This window comes from Drosophila biarmipes, unplaced genomic scaffold, assembly GCF_025231255.1.
Source record: "Drosophila biarmipes strain raj3 unplaced genomic scaffold, RU_DBia_V1.1 ptg000022l, whole genome shotgun sequence".
Classification (NCBI taxonomy): domain Eukaryota; kingdom Metazoa; phylum Arthropoda; class Insecta; order Diptera; family Drosophilidae; genus Drosophila; species Drosophila biarmipes.
In genome coordinates, this window is record NW_026114539.1 from 949,322 (window position 1) to 975,796 (window position 26,475).

The 26,475-nt window shown below is 39.5% G+C and overlaps 1 protein-coding gene across 1 annotated transcript in view; it reads left to right on the forward strand.

The window, feature by feature from the left end:
• The window catches only part of LOC108029318 (unconventional myosin-VIIa), a 792,260-nt gene that overhangs the window by 764,343 nt on the left and 1,442 nt on the right, over nucleotides 1-26,475 (forward strand). The window contains exon 14 of the mRNA XM_050890354.1: nucleotides 3,690-3,913. Within this exon, the coding sequence (XP_050746311.1) occupies nucleotides 3,690-3,913 (224 nt within the window). The remainder of the gene's footprint in view (nucleotides 1-3,689; nucleotides 3,914-26,475) is intronic.

Sequence of the window (26,475 nt, forward strand, 5' to 3'; positions counted from 1 at the left end):
AATAAGCAATATTTTTGCTACACACTAAATATATAGCTTTAAATTGTAAAACGATTTTAAGACTCCGTGTTATTAGACAAATTTTAATAAAACAGCCATTGAAAGTATTCTAGAAAATTATAAAGCAAAAACACTTACTAATGAGGTAAAAACCTAGTATCAATTGCATCTGAAGCAAACAACAGTTCTGATATAAGCTTTTCTGACAAAAAGGTATCATACAATCTACTAAATTAATAAATTTTCTTTCTCTTTGCTGAAGGTAGCACGATTTATCAAAATCGCAAGGCTATACCTGACCATATTGAATAGCAGAGTGCCGAATGTTAAAAATTAAGGCAATGTATTTTTTTAGTAGATCATATTATACATATGTCAAAATTTGGGGAATCTCAAGGGCTATACAGCTCAAAATAAAAGTTGAAAGAGCCGTTTTTGAGAAATCAATACATAGTACATACATAAACCTAAGTACAAACCTTTCTAACGACATATAGCACAAACCTGTAGCTTTAGTAGTTCACAAGTTACGGGTGTACACAATGTAGCTCTATATAGCTGTTTTATAGTCAAACAAGCTAGTTGTTCCAAGAGTGGAAGAACCAATGTTTCTATATATCGAGCTGTTTAAAATCGTCTATACTTCTTAAGACTCTTAAACAACGACGTAAGAAACGGAGAACATTACAAACCGAATTATTTTTTCATTTTCAATAGTCCCGCAAAATCTGGTTTTGCTATTACTGTTGAACGGCGTTTTTTAAGTGAGAATACAACGAGGTTAATAGGATAATTTTCCGCACCGGCCGCAAAATATTACATTTTCTAGATTTTTACACCCGTTACTCGTAGAGTAAAAGGGTACACTAGATTCGTCGGAAAGTATGTGCCAGGTAGAAGGAAGCGTTTCCGACCCCATAAGTATATATATTCTTGATCAGGATCACTAGCCGAGTCGATCTATCTATCGATCAATCTATCGGGCAGAAACTTTCCCAAAAGTTGTTTGGACGATAGTGCGATCGATGGGCACAATCAAAGGGAAATATCGGTGATGATAAATGACGAGGCGAGCAAGTGGAAACGCCGCACCGTCGATATCGGGTGATGAATATCGATATCGTTACAGGCCCGCTGGGTATAGTTGGCCGATAGAAGTGGCAAAGTGCGGTTAGAGAAAACGACAGTTTGGTGATCAAGGATGGCGAACGTGAAAGTTTGGAGAACGAGAGAGTTTTGAAATCAAAGATGAGGAACGTGAGAGTTTGGAGAATGTAAGTGTTCGGAGGAGAGTTTGGAGGCCAAGGACGGTTGGAAGGACAAGCTGGTTAAACAGGAGCCATGGCCTTTGGACCAGAAGAGGAGAGATTCAGCCGTGCGCAAAAGGAAAATAACGGTTTGCGGAGGCCCTATAGAAAGCCACAGGGCGCTGGCAGCTGGAGAGGCAGTCGATCAGATCAGTCGATCACGGGGAGTCAAAACTATTAAGATCAGATATCAAAGTGAACAGTCAAAGAACCAAGTCAACTACTGGGCGGTCACGTTTATATAAATTTGGTGGGACGCACGCACACAATCTACCGAACGAAACTCGTAGCGAGCAGAACGTAAAAAGTTAGTTCGATACATCTGGCGCCCAAATAAATATGAGTGCGGTCTCGCATTTTTTTGTAAGCAAAACTTTTTTTCTTGTATACAAATAAGAAAAAAAATGTTTTTTTCGACGACCGAACACCCATTTTTTAAAAGTTATCAATTATCAAAATCGGACGACTATATCATATAGCTCCCATAGGAACTAACGGAAAATTAGAGGTAAAATAATATTGAAATATTATATCTTCGGTGTTTTTTAACTTTTCCTCCTACGCTTGAAAATAACATTTTTTAATTAGTTCTAAATTTCGACTTGAATTTTATTAAAATCGGACGACTATATCATATAGCTGTCATAAGAACGATCGGATAATTGGTGGGAAATAATGTGAAACACATTATAGTCTTTGACATATTATCTTATAATATTAGGAATATACATTTTATATTTTTAAGAATTTCGAATTCAATTTAATAAAATTATTGATTATTTTTTATAACTGCAAGGATATACAAACTTTGGCTAGCCGAAGTTAACTTTCTTTCTTGTTTAGGCTACATTTTACACACGCTTATACGAACACCACAATATCAAGGTCAAAAACAAGTTGTAATACCCTCTGATTGGATGGTATTTCACAAACGGCAGTCCTTTGCTTAGTCTTACACTTTTTGAGCATTTAAACTATTATAAATAATAGGTGTTTTACTAAAGCTGCAACCTCGTTTAAATAAAAACAGACTTTAACAACTGATGACTTAACAGTGCTGCAGTCTGTTAAACTTTTCTATAAATAACATTGGAGATTGATGTAATTTAATACATTCAGTCAAAATCAATTTCAAACCACTTTTAAAAAATGGGGTTGGGCAAAAAATAGTGGTAAAATTTTCCATAGTGGAATGGGAAAACAATTATACCTTGTCTACTCCTTTTAAAACAACGCTTAACATTTTTAGGATAGCGGCCGACTATATCATACCCCTTGCAAAGGGATAAAATCATAAAAGGGATGAAATAATAAAAAAATAAGTCAGGTGTTTTTGACATATTAACTTTTAGCCTCTGAATGACCATTCTTATTCAGAATTTCGAAAAAATATATAAATACGCTAGTAAATTGAAAAGAAACATTGCCTTTATATTTCTGTAGCTTATAGTCTTTATCTTATAGATTTCTTCATACAATCCTCCAACGAGAACAACGTGCAAAGATATAGAAACTTAGTTTACCTAACTACCTTACTTCATGCAAAAAATGGGGAAATTTGAATATTTTAGGTTGTTAAAAATATCTTGCGAAATTTCGCTAGCCTTCGCTAGAAGCGCGGAGTTCTAGTCGTAAAGCTCTTTTCAGGCGCTAACACATGTTTGTTTGATTGTTGTTCTTTTTTAGTCGTTCGTGAAATTAAAATTAAATACGTGCAGCTTATGGACCCGATACAGTTTCCATTTCCACCGCACAACGATGATTTTAATCTGATCTGGTGTAGAGGTGGTCGAGGATGCGCCATTCTTCGGAAGGCCTAACGTCGAAAATTGCGATTCAATCGCTGAATTGGTTGAAAGAGATCGGCTAGTAGAAGCAGTAGCATCGGCCAAATGTTGGGGATGAGTCATCAAACCGTTACAAATCATTTGAAGAAGCTTGAAGTCTTTAGGGATGTGTGTGACAATGTGTGTGTGCCACACGAATTTTCGCAGAAAAACATCTTTGGCCGTTGCGACTCCTTCGAATCGCGTCGGAATCGCAACCAAATCGACACGTTTTTAAAGCGTTTTTACATATATATGGACGTCCACCGTATAGTCCGGGTCTAGCCCCAAGTAATTACCACCTGTTTCTGACCATGACTAACGCTCTTGGAGTGTCCTGTGAAAATTGACTGTCCGAGTTTTTGTGAAAAATTAAAAATTTTTTAAACGAATTTTTGACAACTTATATTTGCAGAGCTAATAAGTAACGAAGTATAAGAGGCCTTATGCTTATATACAATATATAACAGTCGACAGAGTACCGGTAGACTAAAAGCCGTGGCGCTCGATAGTTTTCTTGTTTTAACTTTACTTTTATTCTCCATTTTATTTTAAGGAACTTTGCAAGTACATGCGTGGAGAACATAATGTAGAAAAAGAACTGCAGATTATTCAGTACATCATTGGATTGGGCATTGAAAGAGAAGAATTACGAGATGAAATATTTATTCAATGCATACGCCAAACAAGAAGTAACCCAAACATGGAATGGACTGATAGAATTTGGCTTATTATGTGTCTGTGCATTGTTGCTTTTCAACCGAGCAAACTTTTATTCAGGTAATTCATTGTAAAACATTTTGTCGAAGGAACTAAGAAAGATTATTATTTCTTGTTCAGTTTACAGAACCTTCTATATTTTTATACCTACAACCTTCTAAGCTTGGAAATAACAATTTTTCATTAGTTTTGAATTTCGAATAAGATTTTATCAAAATCGGAAGACTATATCGTCAAATATATAGCTGTCATAGGAACGATCGGAAAATTGGTGGGAAAATAATATGAAACAAATTATAGCTTTGGGGCTTTTTGACATATGATCTTATAGTATTGGGAATATAGTTTTTTATATTTTTAAGAATTTCGAATTCAAAAAAATAAAATATTTGTTCCACAGTACCGATCGAGGGTGAGCGACAGAAAAATAGTATCCTACATTTTTATTTTTGACCTAAGATAGTGGAACATGTTCTTTGAGTATCCATGCAAGGCGTGACCCACTGAGCGAATAACTGCAAAGCAAAGCAAATTAAATAACGTGCAATTAAAGAATGTGCGATAAGAAATGAAAGGAAATGTGCACGCGCTTTTTATATAATTCGTTTATGTTAAAAGTTTTAAACCACATTAATGCGTTAATGTTTCGTCACAAACTCAGAATCATAAGATTTAATAGCAATTTTTATAAGTCTTTGAAAATTCATTCCTGTTCACATTTATCTTTTTTATAAATTATACCTTGTTTAAATTTGTATTATCTCCCTTGTTTTAAAAAATATTGATTTATATTATAATGTGGGATTTTGCTATATCGAAAATAAATTGGCCGTAGGTAGGGAGGGCAGATCCACATCCTCAACGCCATCAGAGGGTATTTTTTGTTAGTGTAGGGAGATGAAGAGACAGCCTCAGCTGAGTGTATGTGCAAAGTCGTTCAAATTAATAAAAATCGGTCTACTCTAACATATAGATGTAAAAAAAAGAATGAAATAATTTTTTGAATATCACTGAAGTCAGCAACAATACTTAAAAATTTTAAATGGTGGTGTTCAAGTTGACTATTTCTTGTAACTGCAACGGTATACAAACTTCGGCTTGCCAGTCATCTTCCTTTCCTATTTTTCCCCTTTTCAGTCTGCTTTTGCTGATGAAAAATCGTCGGCTTGTACACAGTTTATTATCGTCTATAGTCTAGATTAATTTTAATTTATATTTTTTATTTATTGCACAGTTAACTTTTGTCATTTTGAATTTAAAATATCACCCTGAAAAACAAGAAAAGAAGCTGTATTAGGTAAGCCAAATTTTCTTTTCCCTTGCAAGTCGTTCCGTTTACCAAAGCAAAATGTAAATGTCTTTGTATTAATGTGATATTAATTATCTGATCGTTCAAATGGCAACTATATGATAAAGGGGTCCGATTTTAAATATTTTTGTTCAGAATTCTGGTATATTATAAGTTAATTTGTCAAAAATCACCTAAGTGAACATTTTTGTATATTTTTAAAAAACTTTTTTGTATAAAAGCTATATATAACTATAACTATATAAAACTATATTTTTTTAATTAGATTGTGAAGCAAGTCTGCGCAAGAGCCGTGAAATATTGGGAATAATATTTTAATTTAAAAATTAAAAAATTGGTTTGTTATTTGAAGTAAGGTTTACTTTTAAGAAAATATTTGTTAAGTCTTTTAAATATTTTTAATCATTTCTATGGGGTAAAGGAAATAATTTCTCATTAGTTATAGATAATGTAGGAGGCAGGTTTGTGGGAGATCCGCAGATCTTTTTGCTTAAAAAGAAAAAGCGGAGGCCAGATTGATACTCAGCTTTTAAATACAACATTGAAAAGAGGGAGAAAAAATCAATAAATTCAAGCTATCTCTTCGCGGGTCAAAAAGGGCCGCCCAGTCCCGCGCGGAAAAATTTGACCGGGTGTCGGGGATGATTTAGTATTAGTGTTTGTTTTAAAGATTTTTTCAAATCTAAGACTAAGTGTGGTGACATCGGAAAGTTTGCCTACAGTGAAAAAAAAATGAAAAGTGTCTAGGCCTAGTAGTCAAATTTTTACATCTCTCTGTGCCGGTATTCGTAATCCGTTAGTTACGTGAGTGCATACAATTTTTATACCCTTGCAGAGGGTATAATGATTTCAGTCAGAAGTTTGCAAAGCAGTGAAGGAGACGTTTCCGACCCCATAAAGTATATATATTCTTGATCAGCGTCACAAGTCGAGTCGATCTAGCCATGTCCGTCTGTCCGTCTGTCCATCCGTCTATCCGTCCGTTTCTACGCAAACTAAACTCTCAGTTTTAAAGCTATCGAGCTGAAACGTTTCCAAAAGTCTTCTTTCCATTGCAGGTAGTACTTAAGTCCATAAGGAACCAGCCGGATCGGACAACTATATCTTATCGCTCCCATAGGAACTATCGGGGAAAAAAGTAAAAAAAATAATATATTTCTTGTTTTTTAACATATAATTAGTTCAGAATTTCGAATTAAATTCTATCAAAATCGGACGACTATATCATATAGCTGCCATATAAACAATCGGAAAATTAGTGGTAAAATAATACGATAAAAATTATATCTTTGGTGTTTTTTAACATAAAGCTTTTTAAGCTTGGATATAACATTTTTAAATATTCTATCTTCGGGGATTTTTAACATATAACCTCCTACACTTGGAAATAACATTTTTTATTTGATTTTGAATTTTTAATTAAATTTTTCAAAATCGGACGACTATATCATATAGCTGTCATAGGAACGATCCGAAAATTGGTGGAAAATAATATGAAACAAATTAAAGCTTCGCGCCTTTTTACATGTTTACTTATAATATCGGGAATAGATATTTTTATAGTTTTAAGAATTTCGTATTCAATTTAATAATATCATTGTTTTTTTATAACTGCAAGGGTATACAAACTTCGGCTTGCCGAAGTTAACTTCCTTAACAAACTTAGAATCATAAGTTTTAATGGCAATTTTTAAAAGTGTTTGAAAATTCATTCCTGTTCACATTTATCTTTTTTATAAATTTTACCTTGTTTAAATTTGTAGTATCTCCCTTGTTTTAAGAAATATTGATTTATGGTTTTTTGCTATATCGAAAATAATTTGGCCGTAGGTAGGGAGGGCAGACCCACATCCTCAACGCCATCAGAGGGTTTTTTTGTTAGTGTAGGGAAATGAAGAGACAGCCTCAGCTGAGTGTATGTGCAAAGTCGTTCCCTTCGTAGCTCTTGTCGCAGAACGCAAATAAGGTATAAGTATAATGGCAAAAGGCACCTCTAGGAAAAAGGAACAAGTTCTCCACCCCACTTGTAGACGAGAATGGCCGAGGTTATTTCGCCTGCATCCCTTTTTCCCAGTGTATCATCTAGCCAAAAAAGTTCCACTTCGAGACTAATGAACAGTATTTAAATGCTAATCTAATACATATATTTCATTAATTAAAATTTTAAAAAATACGGGACTAGCTATTGTTGTTTTGTGGTGAGGTAACTTTGCTTGTGTTCCAGGTCAGGGATGGCACAAGCCTATTTGGTTAAGACTATAGCTTGATTGTATACTTCGATTTTAAATTCTCAAAATCGTTTATAGCAGAAATCACATTTAAATCTCTGCGAATGTTTTCATTCCGTGAGCCAGTTATAGTAACATTGAGGTCTCTGGATTTTTTCTAAGTTACTAACGCGTATGTCCCCTTTAGCTCGGTGACATATTTCCATATTGGTTTGGCACTGCATTGTACAGAAGTACATTGTACTCCAATTGAAGCGGAGAATGGGCGTTTATTAAACAATGTAGAATTTGTATACCGTTGCAGAGGGTATAATGATTTCATTCTGAAGTTTGCAACGCAGTAATGGACACGTTTCCATTTAGTATATATATTCTTGATCAGCGTCACTAGACGAGTCGATTAAGCCATGTCCGTCTTTCCGTCCGTCTGTCCGTCCGTCTGTCCGTCCGTCTGTCCGTCCGTCCGTCCGTCCGTCCGTCCGTCTGTCCGTCCGTCTGTCCGTCCATTTCTACGCAAACTAAACACTCAGTTTTAAAGCTATCGGGCTGAAACTTTCCCAAAAGTCTTTCTATTGCAGGTAGTATATAAGTCGGAACCAGCCGGACAACTATATCTTATAGCTCCCATTGGAACTATCCGGGAAAAAAGTAAAAAAAATTATATCTTTGGTGTTTTTCAACACTTAACCTCCTATGCTTGGAAATAACATTTTTTAATTAGTTCTGAATTTCGAATTAAATTTTATCAAAATCTAACGACTATGTCATATAGCTGCCATATGAACGATCGGAAAATTATTAGTTGAATAATATGAAAAAATTATATCTTCGGTATTTTTTAACATACAACCTTCTAAACTTGGAAATAACATTTTTTAATTAGTTCTGAATTTTGAATTAAATTTAATCAAAATCCGACGACTATATCATACAGCTATGAAAAAATTAGCATATAAACTTCTAAGCTTGGACGGGCTACTCTAACATATAGATGTCACTGAAGTCAGCAACAATCCTTAAAATTTTGACATGGTGTTTCTTATAACTGCAAGGGTATACTCCGGCTGGCCGAAGTTAACTTCCTTTTTGGTTTCTCATTATAATTGGACAGACTTTTACAATTGTACAGCCATTGAAAGTGCCTCTGAACTATTCTATACTCGTACAGCGTTATATACGTTTTTTAATGAATGTGTACCTGATAGGTTTTTTAAAAAATTAAACAGGCCTCCTTGGTTTACCAATGCGCTTCAAAAACTTAAAAACCTTAAATCTAACACCTATAAAAAATATAAAAAATCGGGTAAACCAGCAGATTTTTCGAAATACTCGTATGTGGTGGTTTGCACGGATTTTAATGTTCTCAACAGTCATTGCCATTCGATGTATTTAAATCAATGTAAATTTGAATTTTCAAACGAAACGAAACAGTTTCACAACTTTGTTATTGCTAAGCATAAGTCGGCATTGCCTTCATCGGTACGTCTAAAATCAATGGAGTGATCGACGTTTTCTAAAATTGCAGATTTATTTGCTGAGTTTTTCCAAACTATTTATAGTTCAACAGCTTGGTCAAATTCTAACTATCCCAATCATTTTCCCCCCAAAATTATAGAGGTATTTCCTAATTGTCGGCAATTCCTAAAGCACTTGAACGTATTATCACTTCAAATTTGGAACTATGTTCCTCGCTTCTATCACCGTGTCAGCATAGTTTTGTTAAACGAGGATCGACCATTCTTAAATTGACATCTATTGTAATAAATGGATTTAAGAAAAAAATGCAGACTGACATTGTAAATACAGATTTTAGTAAGGCCTTTGACTCCGTTAACCACTCTCTTCTTTTATTTAAATTAGATCAGCTTGGATTTCATGTTACTTGAATGGTAGGACTGAGAGGGTTATATTCAAGAATTATGTTTCAAAATTGATCTACGTGACATCTGGACTGTCTCAGAGTAGTCATTTGGAACCTTTGCTGTTTTAGTTTGCTTATTAACGATCTTCCCTTAATCATAACACATTCTCGTGTACCAATGTATGTTGATGATATTAAGCTTTGTTATCATAATAATATAGCGTAGGGATTTAACTTACAGTCAGACAATTATTAGTTTTCATGGATGGCGTGAGTACAACCTTAATTTTAACTGCCTTAAGTGCAACGTTTTGACTTTTTATAGGGGTATTCCTATGTTTATCAGTTACTTTCCTTAACATACGCAACTTGACCGTCTATATTCAGTTAACGATTTAGGTGTTCTTCTGGGCCCTTAACTTAAATTTGACTGCCACATAATGTCCACTGTTAACAAAGCCATGAGTGTTCTTGGGTTTATAAACCGTTGGTAAAAAATTTGATGACCCTTATACGACCAAAATCTTATTTACCTCCCTTGTCCGTCATATTTTGGAATATTGTTCGTCGGTTTGGAGTCCACAATATCAAGTGCACATGGGCCACCTTATACCATGTAGCCGTTCCAGATACGGCTTAAGTTTTTGGATAGCCCAGACTATTGCCAAGCACTCCTTCTCGGTCGTGGAGTAGATCTTCTCAGTGCCGTTGAGCGTTCGGCTTGAGTAGGAGATAACCCTTTCGCCTTCTTCAGTTTCCTGGGTCAAAATTGCCCTGATGCCGTAGTCGCTCGCGTCCGCCGGGCACGCTAGCACGGGGTCTGCCACGAGTCTTGCCTTTACTTTTTCGAATGCCGTCTGGTGTTCTTGTGTCCACACAAATTTGTTGCCCTTGCGTAGAAGATTGTTAGGGGGTTTGACTATTTATGATGCTACGCTCAGGTACTTTCGGAGCTTTCTAACTATTGACAGTGGTTCTAGTTCGGCGATGTCCGCTAACTTTTCCAGATCCGTGCCTATTTCGTCGCTAGTTAATCAGTGATCAAATAGGTCCTTTTTGAAAAATTGACATTTTTCCGGTTTCAATCTCAGATGTCAAAACACCTCATTCAGGTTCGCTTTGTGTTCTTCATTCGTGCGCTCGATCACTGCGGTGACATTTGGGGACCGATCACACGGTCCCACTGGAAGGTCGCAGACGCCGGATGAAGTCCGAATGGCATTACTCTCCACTGAAAGTAGCTCTTTCCCGGCACTGTAAGCGCGCTGTACTGCCTGCTACTTTCTTTCAGCTTGATTTGCCAGAACCCATCCTTCAGGTCCAAACTGCTTATGTACCGTGCTTGCCTCAGTTGCCTCCTTTATCGATTTGGTCTTGATTTGTCTGAAGTCAACGCACAGTTTCCAATGCCGGTCTTCTTCTTAAACATCACGATGGAAGAGTTTAGTGGCTTGTTGAGTGCACTATGTATCCCATTTAGAGTAGCTGGTCCATGAATCTCCCCTTGAACTTTCGGATTCTTGGGGTAGTACCGCTGCTTTATTGGTTTTTAGTCCTTTATCGTGATTTGATGCTCTGCCATGTTCGATGTTTTCGTCATAATTTTGAAACTTGAAAGCTCCCTCTCAAGGAACTTCGCCGTGTCATCACGTTGTTGTACGACTGCCATCGATAGCCTTTCGTCGAGCCATCGTTCCACCACCACCGTTTCGGTTCCTGGATGGTATTACCACTTCATGTCCAGCACACCTTATCTCGGTTCCGACCTATGTTAAAAAACTACACCCTAAGACCAATGAATCCACTACCTCTGATAGTATCAGCAGGCTCATGGTCAGTCGCTTGTTTCCGAATGCGCTTTCCACCTCCAGCTGTTCATCGATTCCGCAGCACTACCCGTCTGCAAACCTAACTTGCCATCGTGTCCTCGTAACCTTCCCGAGGGCAGCCAGGTTGTCCGCCAGTTCCTTACTTATAAAGCTAGCTGTTGCCCAGGTGTCTTTCCACGTGGCCTCTGTGTTGTGTTTGGCGGTCTCCACACAGTGTTCGCTGGTTGCATCTGTTGTGGTAGTGCCCATTGGCCTCCTCGTGGTGCTCCTGGTGCCTGCTGTCGTAGGACTCGTTGTGGCGGTGAACATTGGTCATTTCTCTGTGTCTCCGGTCTCCTCGCACTTTCTGCACGTAAGCAGCGTTGGTGGTCTTCGAGAACATGTTTTATTGTGCGAAAGTTCAAGCTTTGGTTCAATTTATATTTACTATCCCATCGGTTGTGGTTGCTTTAATCGTCTTTATTCGAATGAATATTGGTTCTTTTCGCCTAAGGCTTGCTAGCTGTCTGCGCAGCGGCAGAGCAGTCGTTTTATATATATCATATATAAGTAAAGTAACAATATGTAAAATGGGAAGAGAGAGAGTTATGCATTCACATATGTATAAAAACGGTTAGTATAGGGACCATGCTGACTCGGCTCTAAGCGCGGTATGCTAAAAGTGCAGATCATATTACGTTTGCACTTGAAATGTTTTTATCTAAAAAAAAAATTATAAGAAAAATGAAATGATCAAAAATATTCATATATATATATATATATATATGTATGTTATTATCTATGTATGGCCATATTAAGTGAGATTATGAAATAAAAACTTTTTGTCTATTCTTTTGAACTATCTGTTTTTTGTTTTTGTTATTAACATTATTATATTACCTTTATAATTATTTCTATCTCCTATTTCCGTTACTTTGTACGGACCAGTATATTTATAATGTAACGTAGGTCCTGTTTCGTTTCTTAATGATACTTTATCTCCTACTGATATATCTATATTGTTTACTTTTTGATCGTATAGTACCTTTTTTATTTTTATGCTCTTCTATCTTTTGTCTAATCTATATTTACTTTCTTTAGCATAATCATCTATATTTTATACTGTTTCTATGGTATCTTTGCTATTAAAGTGTTATGGTAAATTACTTGATTTACCAAATACTAGCTCATATGGACAATAATTATGTGTGTGGGGTGGTGTTAAAACAAAAGACAAAATATTAAAGCCATACGTCCCAATCGGTTTTATCAACCGATATATAAGATCGTGTGTATTCCTTAAAAGTTCTATGACTTCTTTATATTGCACAAATTGTCAATAATTGAATTCTTGTATTCTGTTCCCATGTCCGTAATGAACGTCTTCATTGGACCGTACTTCAGGATAAAAGATTCAAATATTGCGTTAGCAACCGTATTAGCATTCCTCTTTGGAACAGGTATGGCAACTAAATACTTAGTTAAATCACATATAAAAGTGACTGCATACTCGTTGCCATTTTCGGATTTTGGTAGTGGACCAATAGTGTCAATTATCACTCAGTCGAAAGCATTTACGGGAGTGTCTGTTATTGTTGGTGGTGTCTTACTATGTTTAGTTATTTTAGCCTTCTGGCATTTTTTACATTTTCAGTGATTTCACCAGTCGTATTCTTCTAAAAATATTGTCTTTTGATTTTTGCTAAAGTTTTTGAAATGCCAGTATGACTTCCTTGTATGGGATCGTCATGGAAGTTATACAGAATGGCTTCTTTATCTTTTTGGTTAACTATTAGGGTCACCGGGTTGAGTAGCGCTACTCTTAATGTTCTCAATATTTTGTTGCCTATTAATTTGAAAATATCTTTTGAAGTATATTCAAATATATTTTCCCACAGTGCCACTTTGAGTTGGCTGATTTGCAGTTCAAGCCGTTGGAAAAATGGACCTAAATCTAGGATTCCATTGGTATATAAATCATTAACATCGTATCTTGTTGTAATTTTTCTGACATGTTTAAATAAACATAGCATATCTTTTACATGCAATGTAACTACTTTACGTACTTCGTCATTGGTTTTGACTTTATATATGTACGTTGGGCCTAGAAGCTGTATCTAAAGATTGCGTAGGCAATTCTTTTTCTTTATTTTCCGCGCAGATTTTCTGTCTATTCTGCTATCTTTTAGTGACTTTATTGATATTGCCAATTATATTTTGTAGGTCTTTGATGGTTTTTCGTGATAGCGCATCAGCTACATAGTTGTGTTTTCCTCTTAAGTATTCAACTGAGAAATCATATTCTTCTAATTCGAGCCTCATACGTGTTTGTTTAGAACTGGAATTGATCATTGAAATGTTTTCCATATATATGGTCTAAAATGTAATATTGCCCAGTGTATTGCAGCTAGTTCCTGCTCAGTAGTACACTTATTACTTTCTCATTTAGTGATTGATCTTGATGCATAAGCAATGGAAATTTTGAGTCCATCATGGTTTTGACTTAAATCCGCTCCACATGCTTGTTTGGTTGCATCCGTAATTATACAGAAGGTTTTATTAAAATCGGGGTATTGTAACAGAGTTGGTTCCATTAGTTCGTTTTTTAAATATTGAAATGCGTCTTGGCTTTCAACTGTCCATTTAAAGGGAAAACTCTATTCTATTCCGTCGGTGATTAGTTTTCCGACTTGCCTCTGTATCTCATTCACCTGACTGTGTGGGCTTCTACAATTTTTGACGTATACTGGTTCATCATCCTTTAATTTCAGTTTCTGTTTGTAGAAATTATTTGAACTGATTGGTTCTGTTTCCAATTCCAATATATCACTCTATTTGATGCATAAGCTTGAGAGCTGAGACTTAAATTGTGAAGGAAAATTCTTTGATAGTTGAGATAATACAGACTTTTCTCTATATTCATTATTAGTTTTGACTACTTTGTAGTTCGAAAGTGATTCATATGCCAAGCTATTTGTACTGACTACTTGATCTTTATTTGTAATGTTATGAATGCATTTTTTGTTGTTGCTATTGTACTAGCTACGTAAATACTATTTTTAATTTCTTTGTTTGGAATCAATACACTGTCTTCTTGGGAACTTAATTGAATTTTTCTACTAAGGAAATTTAAGTTTATCGGGTCTGATTATAAGCCAATCTTCAGATGGCTTGAAGTCTAATTGACAATAGTATTTCTTTATGAAGTCGATTCCTACTATGCCATCGCATGGAATAGCAAAATGTAACTCAACGATAGAGGTTATACCTTTGTAATACCTCCTTGATTTGTAACCTCCAGACTTATTCCGTTTATATCTATTATATAGTTACCGTTTATGTCATGATAGACATCCCAATTTTCTTTGACTATTTAAATGTCTGCACCCGTGTCTACTAAAAACATCAGTAACAAATATATTCTGACTGAGATCAATTGCATGAACTATTACATTTTCTACTGTTGGGTACTTAAAGGGTCTTGAGAGTTTCCCAATGGATTTTGGGCTACTCTCACATGGTTATTGCTATTGCTATTGTGGTTTGAGTTATCACGTCCTCGATTGTTTCCTGTGTATTGACCTCTTCCATTATTATTATAATTGGAACTGTTGTAGTTGTTATAATTATTATTACGACCATAAAAGTTACCTCGGTAATTTCCACGTCCGCGGTTTCCACCACGCTGAGGATAGTTTTTATAATGAAGGACAGTATTTGGTTGTCCAGTTGCTTCCGTGCAACTATTTACGAACTTGGATATGGCATCATTCATGGTGTTACCTTATAAATTGCGCAGTTCTTTGTCATTGCCTTAACTGCAGACTGTGTAGAACAACATCTGGCTAATTCAAGGGTTAGGCCGTCCGTTAAGTACGCACTTTCTAGAGCTTTCGTCATCTGCTCAACCTCTGACGTGTATTGGTTAGCAGTTTTGTTTCGTTGCTGTAGATTCATCAGTTTGGCTGATAGTACTTCTACAGTTTCGCCTTTGACATTGCTTTTTAGTCCGGGTATGACTTCTGATATAGTTTTTTCATTTCCGACTAGGTTTCTGGCCCCACATTTTATCTTTGTTTTTATTATCGAAATAGCTAATGGTTCGTGTTCGCCTTTTATTGATTCTATAATTTCCAATGCATCAAATACTGGTATAAGCTTTGATGCAGTGTTGATAAAATCAGTATTTGACTGTGCCATTGTAATACATTTTTCTTCAACTGCCCAAATCAGACATTAATTTGGCTGGAATAGTGAGTTAATTTATGTCTTCCTCTTCCAAATCCTTTTGGTTAATATTAATAACTTCTTTTGATTATGTTTCTTCACCAGTTTCAATTATTAGTGAAGTATTAAGAATATTAGGTTTTGATATATCTCTAGTAGTTGTTAAATTGGATCTGATAAACAACTTTGATACTTGAGACCAATGATCTTAATTAAATTTATCTCTGTGTTCATATATTAGTATGTTTGATTATTCATTCCTTTCCATTATGTTATGGAAATGAATTATTTCTTAGATACCATCATAACAATTACTCTACCTAAGATTGGATGCTCTTCTTTTCTTGATCTAACTTGCACACCCGGAATGGTCGTTAGTGCTATTCCTTTTTGGTTTGCAATGCAGTGAAACAATGGTGAGGCATGACAGTTAAATGTGTCTAAATAAAGGATTTCCAACTCGTACACACTAACTGGGGTTGTAGATATTAATTGCTGAACTCTTCTACTGAAATCTAAGTCCCTTATATATATTTTGCTTATGTCTTTTTGTATATCCATACTTGAATATACATATATATAAATATTGATTTAGATTTACTTTATTTTATTTCATTTCCTTGGCTTTGCTTATTAAATAAAATTGAATTATATATTTTTTCTTTGTGCGCTTTGTTCTCTTTTTTTTTAAATTTTGTCCAAGTCATTCGCTTGGCTCATATATCTTATTCTCAAACATTTATTATGAAGCTTGTAAAATTTATAAAAGCAATTGGCGAACATTATGACAACAACTATTACTAGCATTATATTTACAAATTCCAAATCAATGTTATTTGGTTCAACTTTATTCATTACGTTAGCAAAGGAATCTACTGACTTAACGTGTACTATAGCCATTATTGTTTTGTTAAAATTATAATTGTAATTATGCACATTTGTGGGCACTTGGCACGTTGTCGCTAATATTGGCATAACAACAAAGTATTGTGACTTCGGCTAACAAAGTATTGCCGCTCAATATTTATGTTATGTGATAAGAACGCATATTGGCATACATTACAGAAGTTCTCAATGAACTCTGCCCAGGCTTTCCATTGCTTGTTGTTGGCGATGAACCACTTCGACGCCCATCTTTCAGGCAATTCTGTCATCGCTCGGGGGATCTTGTCTAAATTCAAGCCGTAGATATTGGCGGACCATTTACCTTGTTCCACGAACTCGAAAGGTTTTTCCGTCCCGTCGAACCTGTATGACAACACGCGGACTTGTTTAGCGAGCCATGCTTAGCTTGCTCGGCCCAGATGTCGACAAGTTGTTGGGCCTTCTCTGTCTCGTCCAGGGCGCCAATTAACCCTTGTACGACATGGGCGAAGTCTCCTTCTTAAGGCGGTAGATCTACTTCTTTCCCATTTTGTTTATATTGCATTCACTGCTGGGTTGCCTCGATGTCCGTTTTCCTCTCGGCTCAATGACCTGGTGCTCCAGACCTGTAGCTTCCTGACGATCCCTAAAGCTCGCTGAAGATTGCCCAGCGTTGCTCTTCCCTGACGCGTCGACTCGACGACTGCTTATAACGATCCGAACTCGAGATGGGTTCAACGGAGCGCTCTGAGGGAAGCGTCACTCCCCGCACGTCGTGACGTAGCGATCTTGCTTCTTGTAGGCCCCAAGGCGCTGCTTCGTCGACTCGACTTGTTGTGGCTCCCTTGTAGTTGACTTTCTTTGACTGTTCACCTTGATATCTGATCTTTATGGTTTTGACTCATCGTGATCGACTGACCGTGATCGACTGCCTGTCCAGCTGCCAGCGCCCTGTGGTTTTATTTAGGGACCGCTGATTGTCTTCACTTCGGGTCCAAACCATTAGACCATTTTGTTGACATCTTTATGTTAGAGTAGTCCGATTTTTATTAAATTGAATTCGAAATTTTTAAAAATATAAAAAATTTTATTTCCAAGCTTATACGTTAAGAAAAACCAAAGATATAATTTTTATAATAATAATACTCGTATTTCAGCACTAATTTTCCGATTGTTCCTATGGCAACTATATGGTATAGTCGTCCAATTTTGATATAAAAAAAAAACAAGTAAAAAAATGGGACGAGTCTTCTGACTGAAGTCATAATACATTCATACAAAATAGCTAAGACTGAGGCAAATAAAAAAAATGATTTAATTAAAAATTATTTTATTAGCAAGGAGAATAGAATTTAGCAAAGGTTGTATCGAACTGATTTATATGGTCTGGAGATTCGTGCGGCTCGCTCAGTGTATTTTGTGTTTCTCCCACCTCCGACTATGAGATACCAAGATACCCAGCTTAAAGAAGCAGAGGGGGATTAATAAGCTCTGAAGCGTTTATGTTATGACAGATTTAAGGCGTATAAAGTTTGTGGGCGTTAAAGTGGGCGCGGCAATATTTTTTTAGGTCAATCGATAGGTATTAATAAGATAATACATTTTAGCAACAAAAATGTTTTAGCTTGTGGCCGCCTTAGCTTTGGCCGTCTTGTGGGCGTTATAGTGGGCGTGGCAAAATTTTTTAGGTCAACCAATATGTATTGATGAGACAAATACATTTTAGCAAAATATATTTTCTAGCTTTTAGGTGAGTCGATAGGTATTGATGAGACAAATACATTTTTGTTTTTCATTTCATTTTTAATTTTTTTTTATCATAAAATTGTGGGCGAAACAGATTGGCATTCATCCCTCCTGTCCGTCCTAATTAAAAATATTTTTTTTTCGGTTTGGAGTCCACAATATCAAACACAAACAGACCGTAATGAGTCCGTACAAAAACCATTTATTTATTTTTTTTGCCTTAAATCAAAACGTCATTTTACTACTTTAGTGGGTCGTACATATGTTATTGCCTGTTGTATTAATTTACGTATTACATTAATTTAGCTCACGAATTTAAAAAGCTTTTATTTTTCAACTTCTTTATTAATATCGGTCGAAAGTTTTGTCTTTTTAATTTTTTTATCAATAAAAAATATTTTTCTGCTTATTCACTGATACTGCTTTCTGACCACGCGCCCAAGAATTATTAAGCATTATAACATCGGACCTTGTTTTGATAAAGAATACCGTGCTCTTTGCAAGTTTTATCCATTAAACATATCCCTTGATCAAAAAGTTGGAAAGTTTTTCAGCAGATCGCTACGTTCGGGATTGGGAATCTCCGGACTGAGGTATCTGAGGTCCAGGGGGCATCACACGGCTAAGTCAAGGCGATCTGCTTATTCCTGCCGAAGTCCCGACGTTACGCCTGGAGAGTCTGTCAGAAGTTAAGCAGTGAAGGCTGGCGACAAGAAATCGTGAGCTCTTGGGTAAGCCTGTCTAAACCCAGTGTACCTCGCCCCAAGCACTACTTTGGCGTGTCCCGGTGTGAGCAACGTGCGCCAAGTGGAATTGAGCAGCTCCTGGCGCGGTCGATCAAAACGGTCTCGAGTGGAATTTTCCAGGAGAGCCTACGGTTTCGATTGGTGAAGTCCCGGAGCGGCGCGACCAAACCCCGAGAGTAACGAGAGAAGTCCCGGATCGGCGTATGCCCGAGAACCCAACACCACGAGTCACGTATAGCCACCCAGTCAGGAGCAAATCGCAGGAATCCGTTATCAGCAAGCAGGCCATCCCACCCCAAGAGCCACGCAAGGAAGATCGATCCCATAGAAGCGGCACGGACAGTAAGCGAAAGGGTGAGGCTAGGGTGGAACGTTCGTTTACACTAGGCGCAGAAGCGATGTGAAGAGCGAGGCAGCTTTCTGGCGTTTCGCCTTGACTGTCCGCGCAATCTGAGCGGAAACCCCAGTGGGACCATCAGGGACAGAGCAAGGGAAAGGCGGTCGTGTGTCAAGAGGAGTGATCCTGGAGAGCACGTCAGTCCGTTCACCCTAGTCTGAGAACGGTAAGGCTTCCCTAAGCCCGCACGGCTGACCCCATAGCGAGTCTGAATCGTTGCCAAGCAGTCACCGAGCCAAACGCATCAGGAACAAGCAGCGGACAAGGATCTTCAAGGAGCTACAAAACTGGAATACCGCGTCAACGAGGCGAGAGAGCATCAAGACAACCCATACCATCGGAAACAGCGATGCAAGCAAATTACCAAGCCGTATGTAGTTATACCCGCAACAAACCCACTACGAACCCGTGAATTCTGTGCTTTCTCACTGAACTACTAGGCGGTCACGTTCATATAAATTTGGTGGGATGAGCACATACAATCTACTGAGCTAGAATGTAAACAAAACAGATCGATACATCTGGCGCCCAAAACGTGATTGTCCCAGCGGTGAAAGCAACATAAACAGAATGAGAAAGAAGTGCATCTACCGCATTAAGAAGGTGGACTTCGCCCAGGTATCAAAAAGGCCTAATGTCGCCCTGGACGGCCTTAGCCGATGAGCACGAAGAAAAAGGAGCGGATAGCGTTCGCACAAGAAAACAAGTTCTTGAAGACCACCAACGCAGGTCACGTGCAGAAGGTGCGAGGAGACAGGAGACCCGTAGAAATGACTAATGTTCACCGTCACAACGAGTTCCACGACAGCAGGCACCAGGAGCACCACGAGGAGGCCCATGGGCACCACCGCAGCAGCAACAGATGCAACCAGCGGACACTGTGTGGAGACCGCCAAACACAACAGAGAGGCCGTGGGGAACGACACACATCACAGACCCGTATAAGGCCTGCCGAAGGTGCGGCGCCCACGGATACTGGGCACGAGGATGTCAACTTCAACGCCTGTTGTTCTGCTAGGTGTGCGGGAAAGAAGGTGTCAGGAGCGTCGAGTGCTGCCATCAGGCGGGAAATGCCCAGCGACTGCAAAGAGGCGAGCGGGGGTCGCAAGATGCTACCTCTTCAAACTAACGGGCGAGCTAATCCGCAGCGGTGACGATTGGGGGAGGCACGTACAAGGCCGCGATCGACACCGGGGCACATCGACCTTTATAAGCAAGGAACTGCCGAACAAACCTAGCTGCCCTCGGGAGGGTTACGAGGACATGGAGGCAAGTTGGGTTTGCAGACGGAAGATGTGGCAGGATCGATGAACTTCTGGAGGTGGAAATCGCATTCGGAGACAAGCGATTTACCATGAGCCTTCTAATACTACCAGGGGAAGTGGATTCAATGGTGTTAGGTTGGCACTTTCTAACTCAGGTCGGAACCGAGATAAGGTGTGCTGGACACGAGGTGATAATACCGGCCAGGAACCGACACAATGGGTGGCTCGAGGAGAGGCTATCGGTAGCAATCGTCCAACATGAAACCGAGTATGACGACACAGCGAAGTTCCTGGAGGCAGAGCTATCCAGTTTCAAAACCATGACAGGAACGTCGAACATGGCAGAGCATCAAATAACGATGAAGGACGACAAACCAATAAAACAGCGATACTACCCCAAGAACCAGAAAGTTCAAGGGGAGATAAATGCGAAGGTGGACGAGATACTCCAAATGGGATGCATAGATGCACTCAACCAGCCCATACAGCCCTCCCATCGTGAGGGTTAGGAAAAAGACGGGCAAGTGGAGACTGTGCGTCGACTTCAGGCAGCTCAACGCCGAATCGATAACGGATGCTTACCCGATGCCCCGAAAAAATTATATCCTCGACCTGCTGAGAGAGGCACGGTAAATAAGGAATTTGGACCTGAATGGCGGCTACTGGCAAATCCCGCTGAAAGAAAGCAGCAGGCAGTACACTGCGCTTTTACTGCCGGGAAAGGGCTTCTACCAGTGGAGAGTAATGCTGTTGGACTCCATTTACATCTGCAACCTTCCAGCGGGTGTTGGACCGTATGATTGGTCCCGAGATGTCACCGCACTCATTTCGCGTACCAGGACGATATTATAGTGATCGGGCGCACGCTAGAAGAGCACAAGACGAACTTAAAAGAGGTGTTCCCGCGACTGAAAGGCGTAAATCTGAGGTTGAACCCGGAAAAATGCCAATTTTTTAAGAAGGAAAGCTATATCTGGGTCATAGAGTGACTAGCAACGGGATAGGCACGTAGGAAAAGGTAGCGGCCTTCGCTGAACTAGAGTTGCCGTAGCATCATGATACCGGCGATATGTACTTGATTTCGCAAAAATAGTCAAACCTCTCAACGATCTGCTGCGCAAGGGCAACAAGTGGATGTGGACACAGGAACATTATTCGGCATTCGAAGAAGTAAAGGCAAGGCTGGTGGCAGACCCCGTACTGGCGTGCACGGATTTTGAAAAACCATTTGTCCTGCAAATGGACGCGAGGGCTTACGGTATTGGTGCAATTTTGTCCAAGGAAACTGAACGTGGCGAAAAGGTGATCTCTTACTCAAGGCGAACGCTCAACGATGCTGGTAAAAACTACTCCACGACCGAGAAGGAGTGTTTGGCAATAGTCTGGGCGATCCGGAAACTGAAGCCGTATTTGGAAGGGTACCACTTCAAGGTGGTAACCGACCACATGGCGCTGAAGTGGCTCAACAGCATCGAGAGCCCTTCAGGAAGGATCGCCAGATGGGCCCTGGAGTTGCAGCAGTATGACTTCGAAATAGCGTACAGGAAGGGACAACTCAATGTGGTGGCAGACACATTATCAAGGCAGCCACTACCAGTAACACTGCGAGGGATCAAGGAGACATCGGCGACGGAAGCCTCCGCAGCATGCAGCTGGATTTGAACATGCGCGAAAAGATTAGGACGCAGCCACAAAAGTACCCGGACTACGTAATGGAGGGAGACACCTTGTACAGGAACATTCCACACAGAGCAGGCAGTGAGGATGTCGCGACGTGGAAGATGTGCGTCCCGAAAGCTCTGCGAGAAGCGGTGCTGAAAGAGAACCACGACTCACCGGCAGCTGGCCATGTAGGAAGCAGAAGGACAATAGCACGTCTGGCAGCCCGATACTACTTGCCGGGCATGCACCGAGACGCTCGAGCCCACGTAAGAGGATGCGAGACATGCATCAGATTCAAGCCAAATCAGATGCATGCGGCTGGAAAATTGATAACGCATGTGCCAGTGGAACCATGGGCTACATTATGCGCAGACTTCTTCGAACCCCTCCTGTGTTCAACACACGGAAACCAAATGCTTCTGGTGCTGATATACCGTTTCTCTAAGTGGACTGAATTGGTCCCGCTGCGGAGCGCGACGGAGAATATTAGGACCCAGTCATAAAGATTAGGACCCAGCCAAAAAAGAGAACCACGAATCACCGGCAGCTGGCCACGCCGCAGGACAATGGCACGTCTGGCAGCCCGGTGCTACTGGCCAGGCATGTACCGAGACGCTCGATCCCACGTAAGAGGATGCGAGACATGTATCAGATTCAAGCCGAATCACATACAGGCGGCTGGAAAAGTGCTATCGCAGGTGCCAGAGGAACCATGGGCTACTGTATGTGCACACTTCTTCGAACCCCTCCTGTGTTCAACACACGGAAACCAAATGCTTCTGGTGCTGATATACCGGTTCTCTAAGTGGACTGAATTGGTCCCGCTGCGGAGCGCGACGGAGAAGATTAGGACCCAGCCATAAAGATTAGGACCCAGCCAAAAAAGAGAACCACGACTCACCGGCAGCTGGCCACGCCGCAGGACAATGGCACGTCTGGCAGCCCGGTACTACTGGCCAGGCATGCACCGAGACGCTCGATCCCACGTAAGAGGATGCGAGACATGTATCAGATTCAAGCCGAATCACATACAGGCGGCTGGAAAAGTGCTATCGCAGGTGCCAGAGGAACCATGGGCTACTGTATGTGCAGACTTCTTCGAACCCCTCCTGTGTTCAACACACGGAAACCAAATGCTTCTGGTGCTGATATACCGGTTCTCTAAGTGGACTGAATTGGTCCCGCTGCGGAGCGCGACGGAGAAGATTAGGACCCTGCCATAAAGATTAGGACCCAGCCCAAAAAGAGAACCACGACTCACCGGCAGCTGGCCACGCCGCAGGACAATGGCACGTCTGGCAGCCCGGTACTACTGGCCAGGCATGCACCGAGACGCTCGATCCCACGTAAGAGGATGCGAGACATGTATCAGATTCAAGCCGAATCACATACAGGCGGCTGGAAAAGTGCTATCGCAGGTGCCAGAGGAACCATGGGCTACTGTATGTGCACACTTCTTCGAACCCCTCCTGTGTTCAACACACGGAAACCAAATGCTTCTTGTGCTGATATACCGGTTCTCTAAGTGGACTGAATTGGTCCCGCTGCGGAGCGCGACGGAGAAGATTAGGACCCAGCCATAAAGATTAGGACCCAGCCAAAAAAGAGAACCACGACTCACCGGCAGCTGACCACGCCGCAGGACAATGGCACGTCTGGCAGCCCGGTACTACTGGCCAGGCATGCACCGAGACGCTCAATCCCACGTAAGAGGATGCGAGACATGCATCAGATTCAAGCCAAATCAGATGCATGCGGCTGGGAAAATGATAACGCATGTGCCAGTGGAACCATGGGCTACATTATGCGCAGACTTCTTCGAACCCCTCTTGTGTTCAACACACGGAAACCAAATGCTTCTGGTGCTGATATACCGGTTCTCTAAGTGGACTGAATTGGTCCCGCTGCGGAGCGCGACGGAGAAGATTAGGACCCAGCCATAAAGATTAGGACCCAGCCAAAAAAGAGAACCACGACTCACCGGCAGCTGACCACGCCGCAGGACAATGGCACGTCTGGCAGCCCGGTACTACTGGCCAGGCATGCACCGAGACGCTCGATCCCACGTAAGAGGATGCGAGACATGTATCAGATTCAAGCCGAATCACATACAGGCGGCTGGAAAAGTGCTATCGCAGGTGCCAGAGGAACCATGGGCTACTGTATGTGCACACTTCTTCGAACCCCTCCTGTGTTCAACACACGGAAACCAAATGCTTCTGGTGCTGATATACCGGTTCTCTAAGTGGACTGAAATGGTCCCGCTGCGGACCGTGACGGAGAAGTCCCTAAAGAAAGCGTTCAGGGAACGCATCATCGCAAGGGATGGGGTCCCAAAGGTAGTCATAACGGACAACGGTGTACAGTTTAACAGCAAAATCTTCAAGAGTTTCCTGACCGAGATGAAAGCCAAGCAACAAGAACCAAGTCTACCCAGCGCCCTGTTCGACAGAGAGACCTTGGGAACAGGGCGACCCACTGAGACTCCAGGGGAGAAGGCCAACAAACTCAGGGAAATCTTTGAGATTGTAAAGCGGAATCTGGAGTGAGCCTCCCAGGATCAGGCTAGGCATTACAACCTAAGGTGGAGTCAATGGACATCAGCGGTGAGGGACGTCGTGTGGGCCAAGGAACATAATTTACCAAAGACGGCAGAGGGGTTCGCAGCGAAGTTGGCCCTAAGATACGATGAACCTTACCAGGTAATTTTGCTTCACCAGTAATCTGCAAAATACGGCACGTGGACACAAAGAATGAGAGGACCATCCACGTGAGCGAGTTGAAACAACAAACACGGAACACAAGCGAGCAGCTACAAGCAGATACATTAGCTCCAAGGATGACCAAAGGACACGAGGAAACGAGACCGAGTATAATTTCAAAGTTGTTGAAAGGATACGAGGAAAAGATCCCGAGTAGAACTCCAAGGATACTCAAGAATACGAAGGGAAGAGCCCAAGGAAAGCTCCAAGGAGTCTCAAAGGACATGTCGGAAAGGAAACCGAGGATAAATCACGAGTTTCAAATTTAAAACACTAAAGATAAACAATGAATTCTATTTAAATATTTGGGAATTTTCTCTAATGACACTATTTATTTATTTTATTTCTTATATTTCCTCTCCAAAATCAAGACTAATACGTTCTGCCACTAGAAAGATACTTTAATTTTTAAAGAATTATAGGAAAAAATAAAACATTTGGGCCCTAAACAAATGGCACTGCGAATGTTTTTAAAATAAGGATTACTTTTAAGATTAAATTAATTTTGAAATAAATAGATGTGGCTGTGGATGGCTCAGACCCTGTTTGTTGTTTTGAAAAATAGTAAATGTGACGCCCTTTTGGTATGAACACTAACTTAAAATCATTATGAAGTGTGATGATGAACAAAATAGAAAAAAAAACTTTTATACCATTTCATTTTTTTAAACTAACTTCCAAAAGCTATTTTACGACTTTCAACTGCATTCTGTTACAGTGCTAGACGTCTTTTTCTAATCCGCGCTCCACGAACAGACCTTACTCGGCAAGAATCTATTGCTATCTTGCTCTGCTCTTATAATCATCTTTACTATCTTTTTTGAAATTGTTACTACAACCGGAAATCACAACCATTTTTGATAACAAATTAATTTCAATGGCCCTATAATTGTGCATTGTTTTTTCATATCAAAGCAATTCAGTGAAAACTGGCCCTATTCATGTGAGTCTGTAAAAATGTATTGTCCTCTCATACATGAACGATTAGTATTTGAAGTATTTAAACCAGTACAAGTACAGCACAAGTACAACAAATTGGTAAGCATTGGGAAAATTAAGAAAAAATACTGTTTCGATTAATGTTTGATGCTTCTTTGATTACAACTGAAATTTTACTCTAAAGAAAATTTAAATAGTATTTGATAAAGATTCAAGCTTGAATATTCGTTTTTAAAAATATCACAATTTTATTCCAGTTTGCTAAATGCAAAAACATCATCAAATGTTTAGAAAGATGACGAAAATATTTTTTCGCAAGCACGAAAGTGTTTAATGACAATAACTAACACACAAGGTGTGGAAAAGAAACAATGTTTTGGGAATCGGCAGATGATCAATATTATGGAAATACGTTCCCCGTTTAACAGGTTCAAGGGAACAACATCGTAGATAGTTAAATTCTTTTTCGCGAAAAGATGATCAGGGTAAGCATGGGTATGTGAGCTCATATTGCCTTTGGAAATTAGCAAATAATATTTTTTCTCTCTTCATTTCCCTACACTAACAAAAAATATAAATATATAATATATATTTAGCAAAAAAACACATTTTTATTTCAATAAATGTTTCTTAAAGCAACGGAGATGATAAAAATGTAAACAAGGTAAAATTTATAAAATAGATAAATGTGAACAGGAATCAATTTTCAAACACGTATAAAAATTGCTATTAAAACTTATGATTATGAGTTTGTGACGAAACATTAAAACATTGTCTATAAATCGAGGCTTAAAACTTTTAACATAGC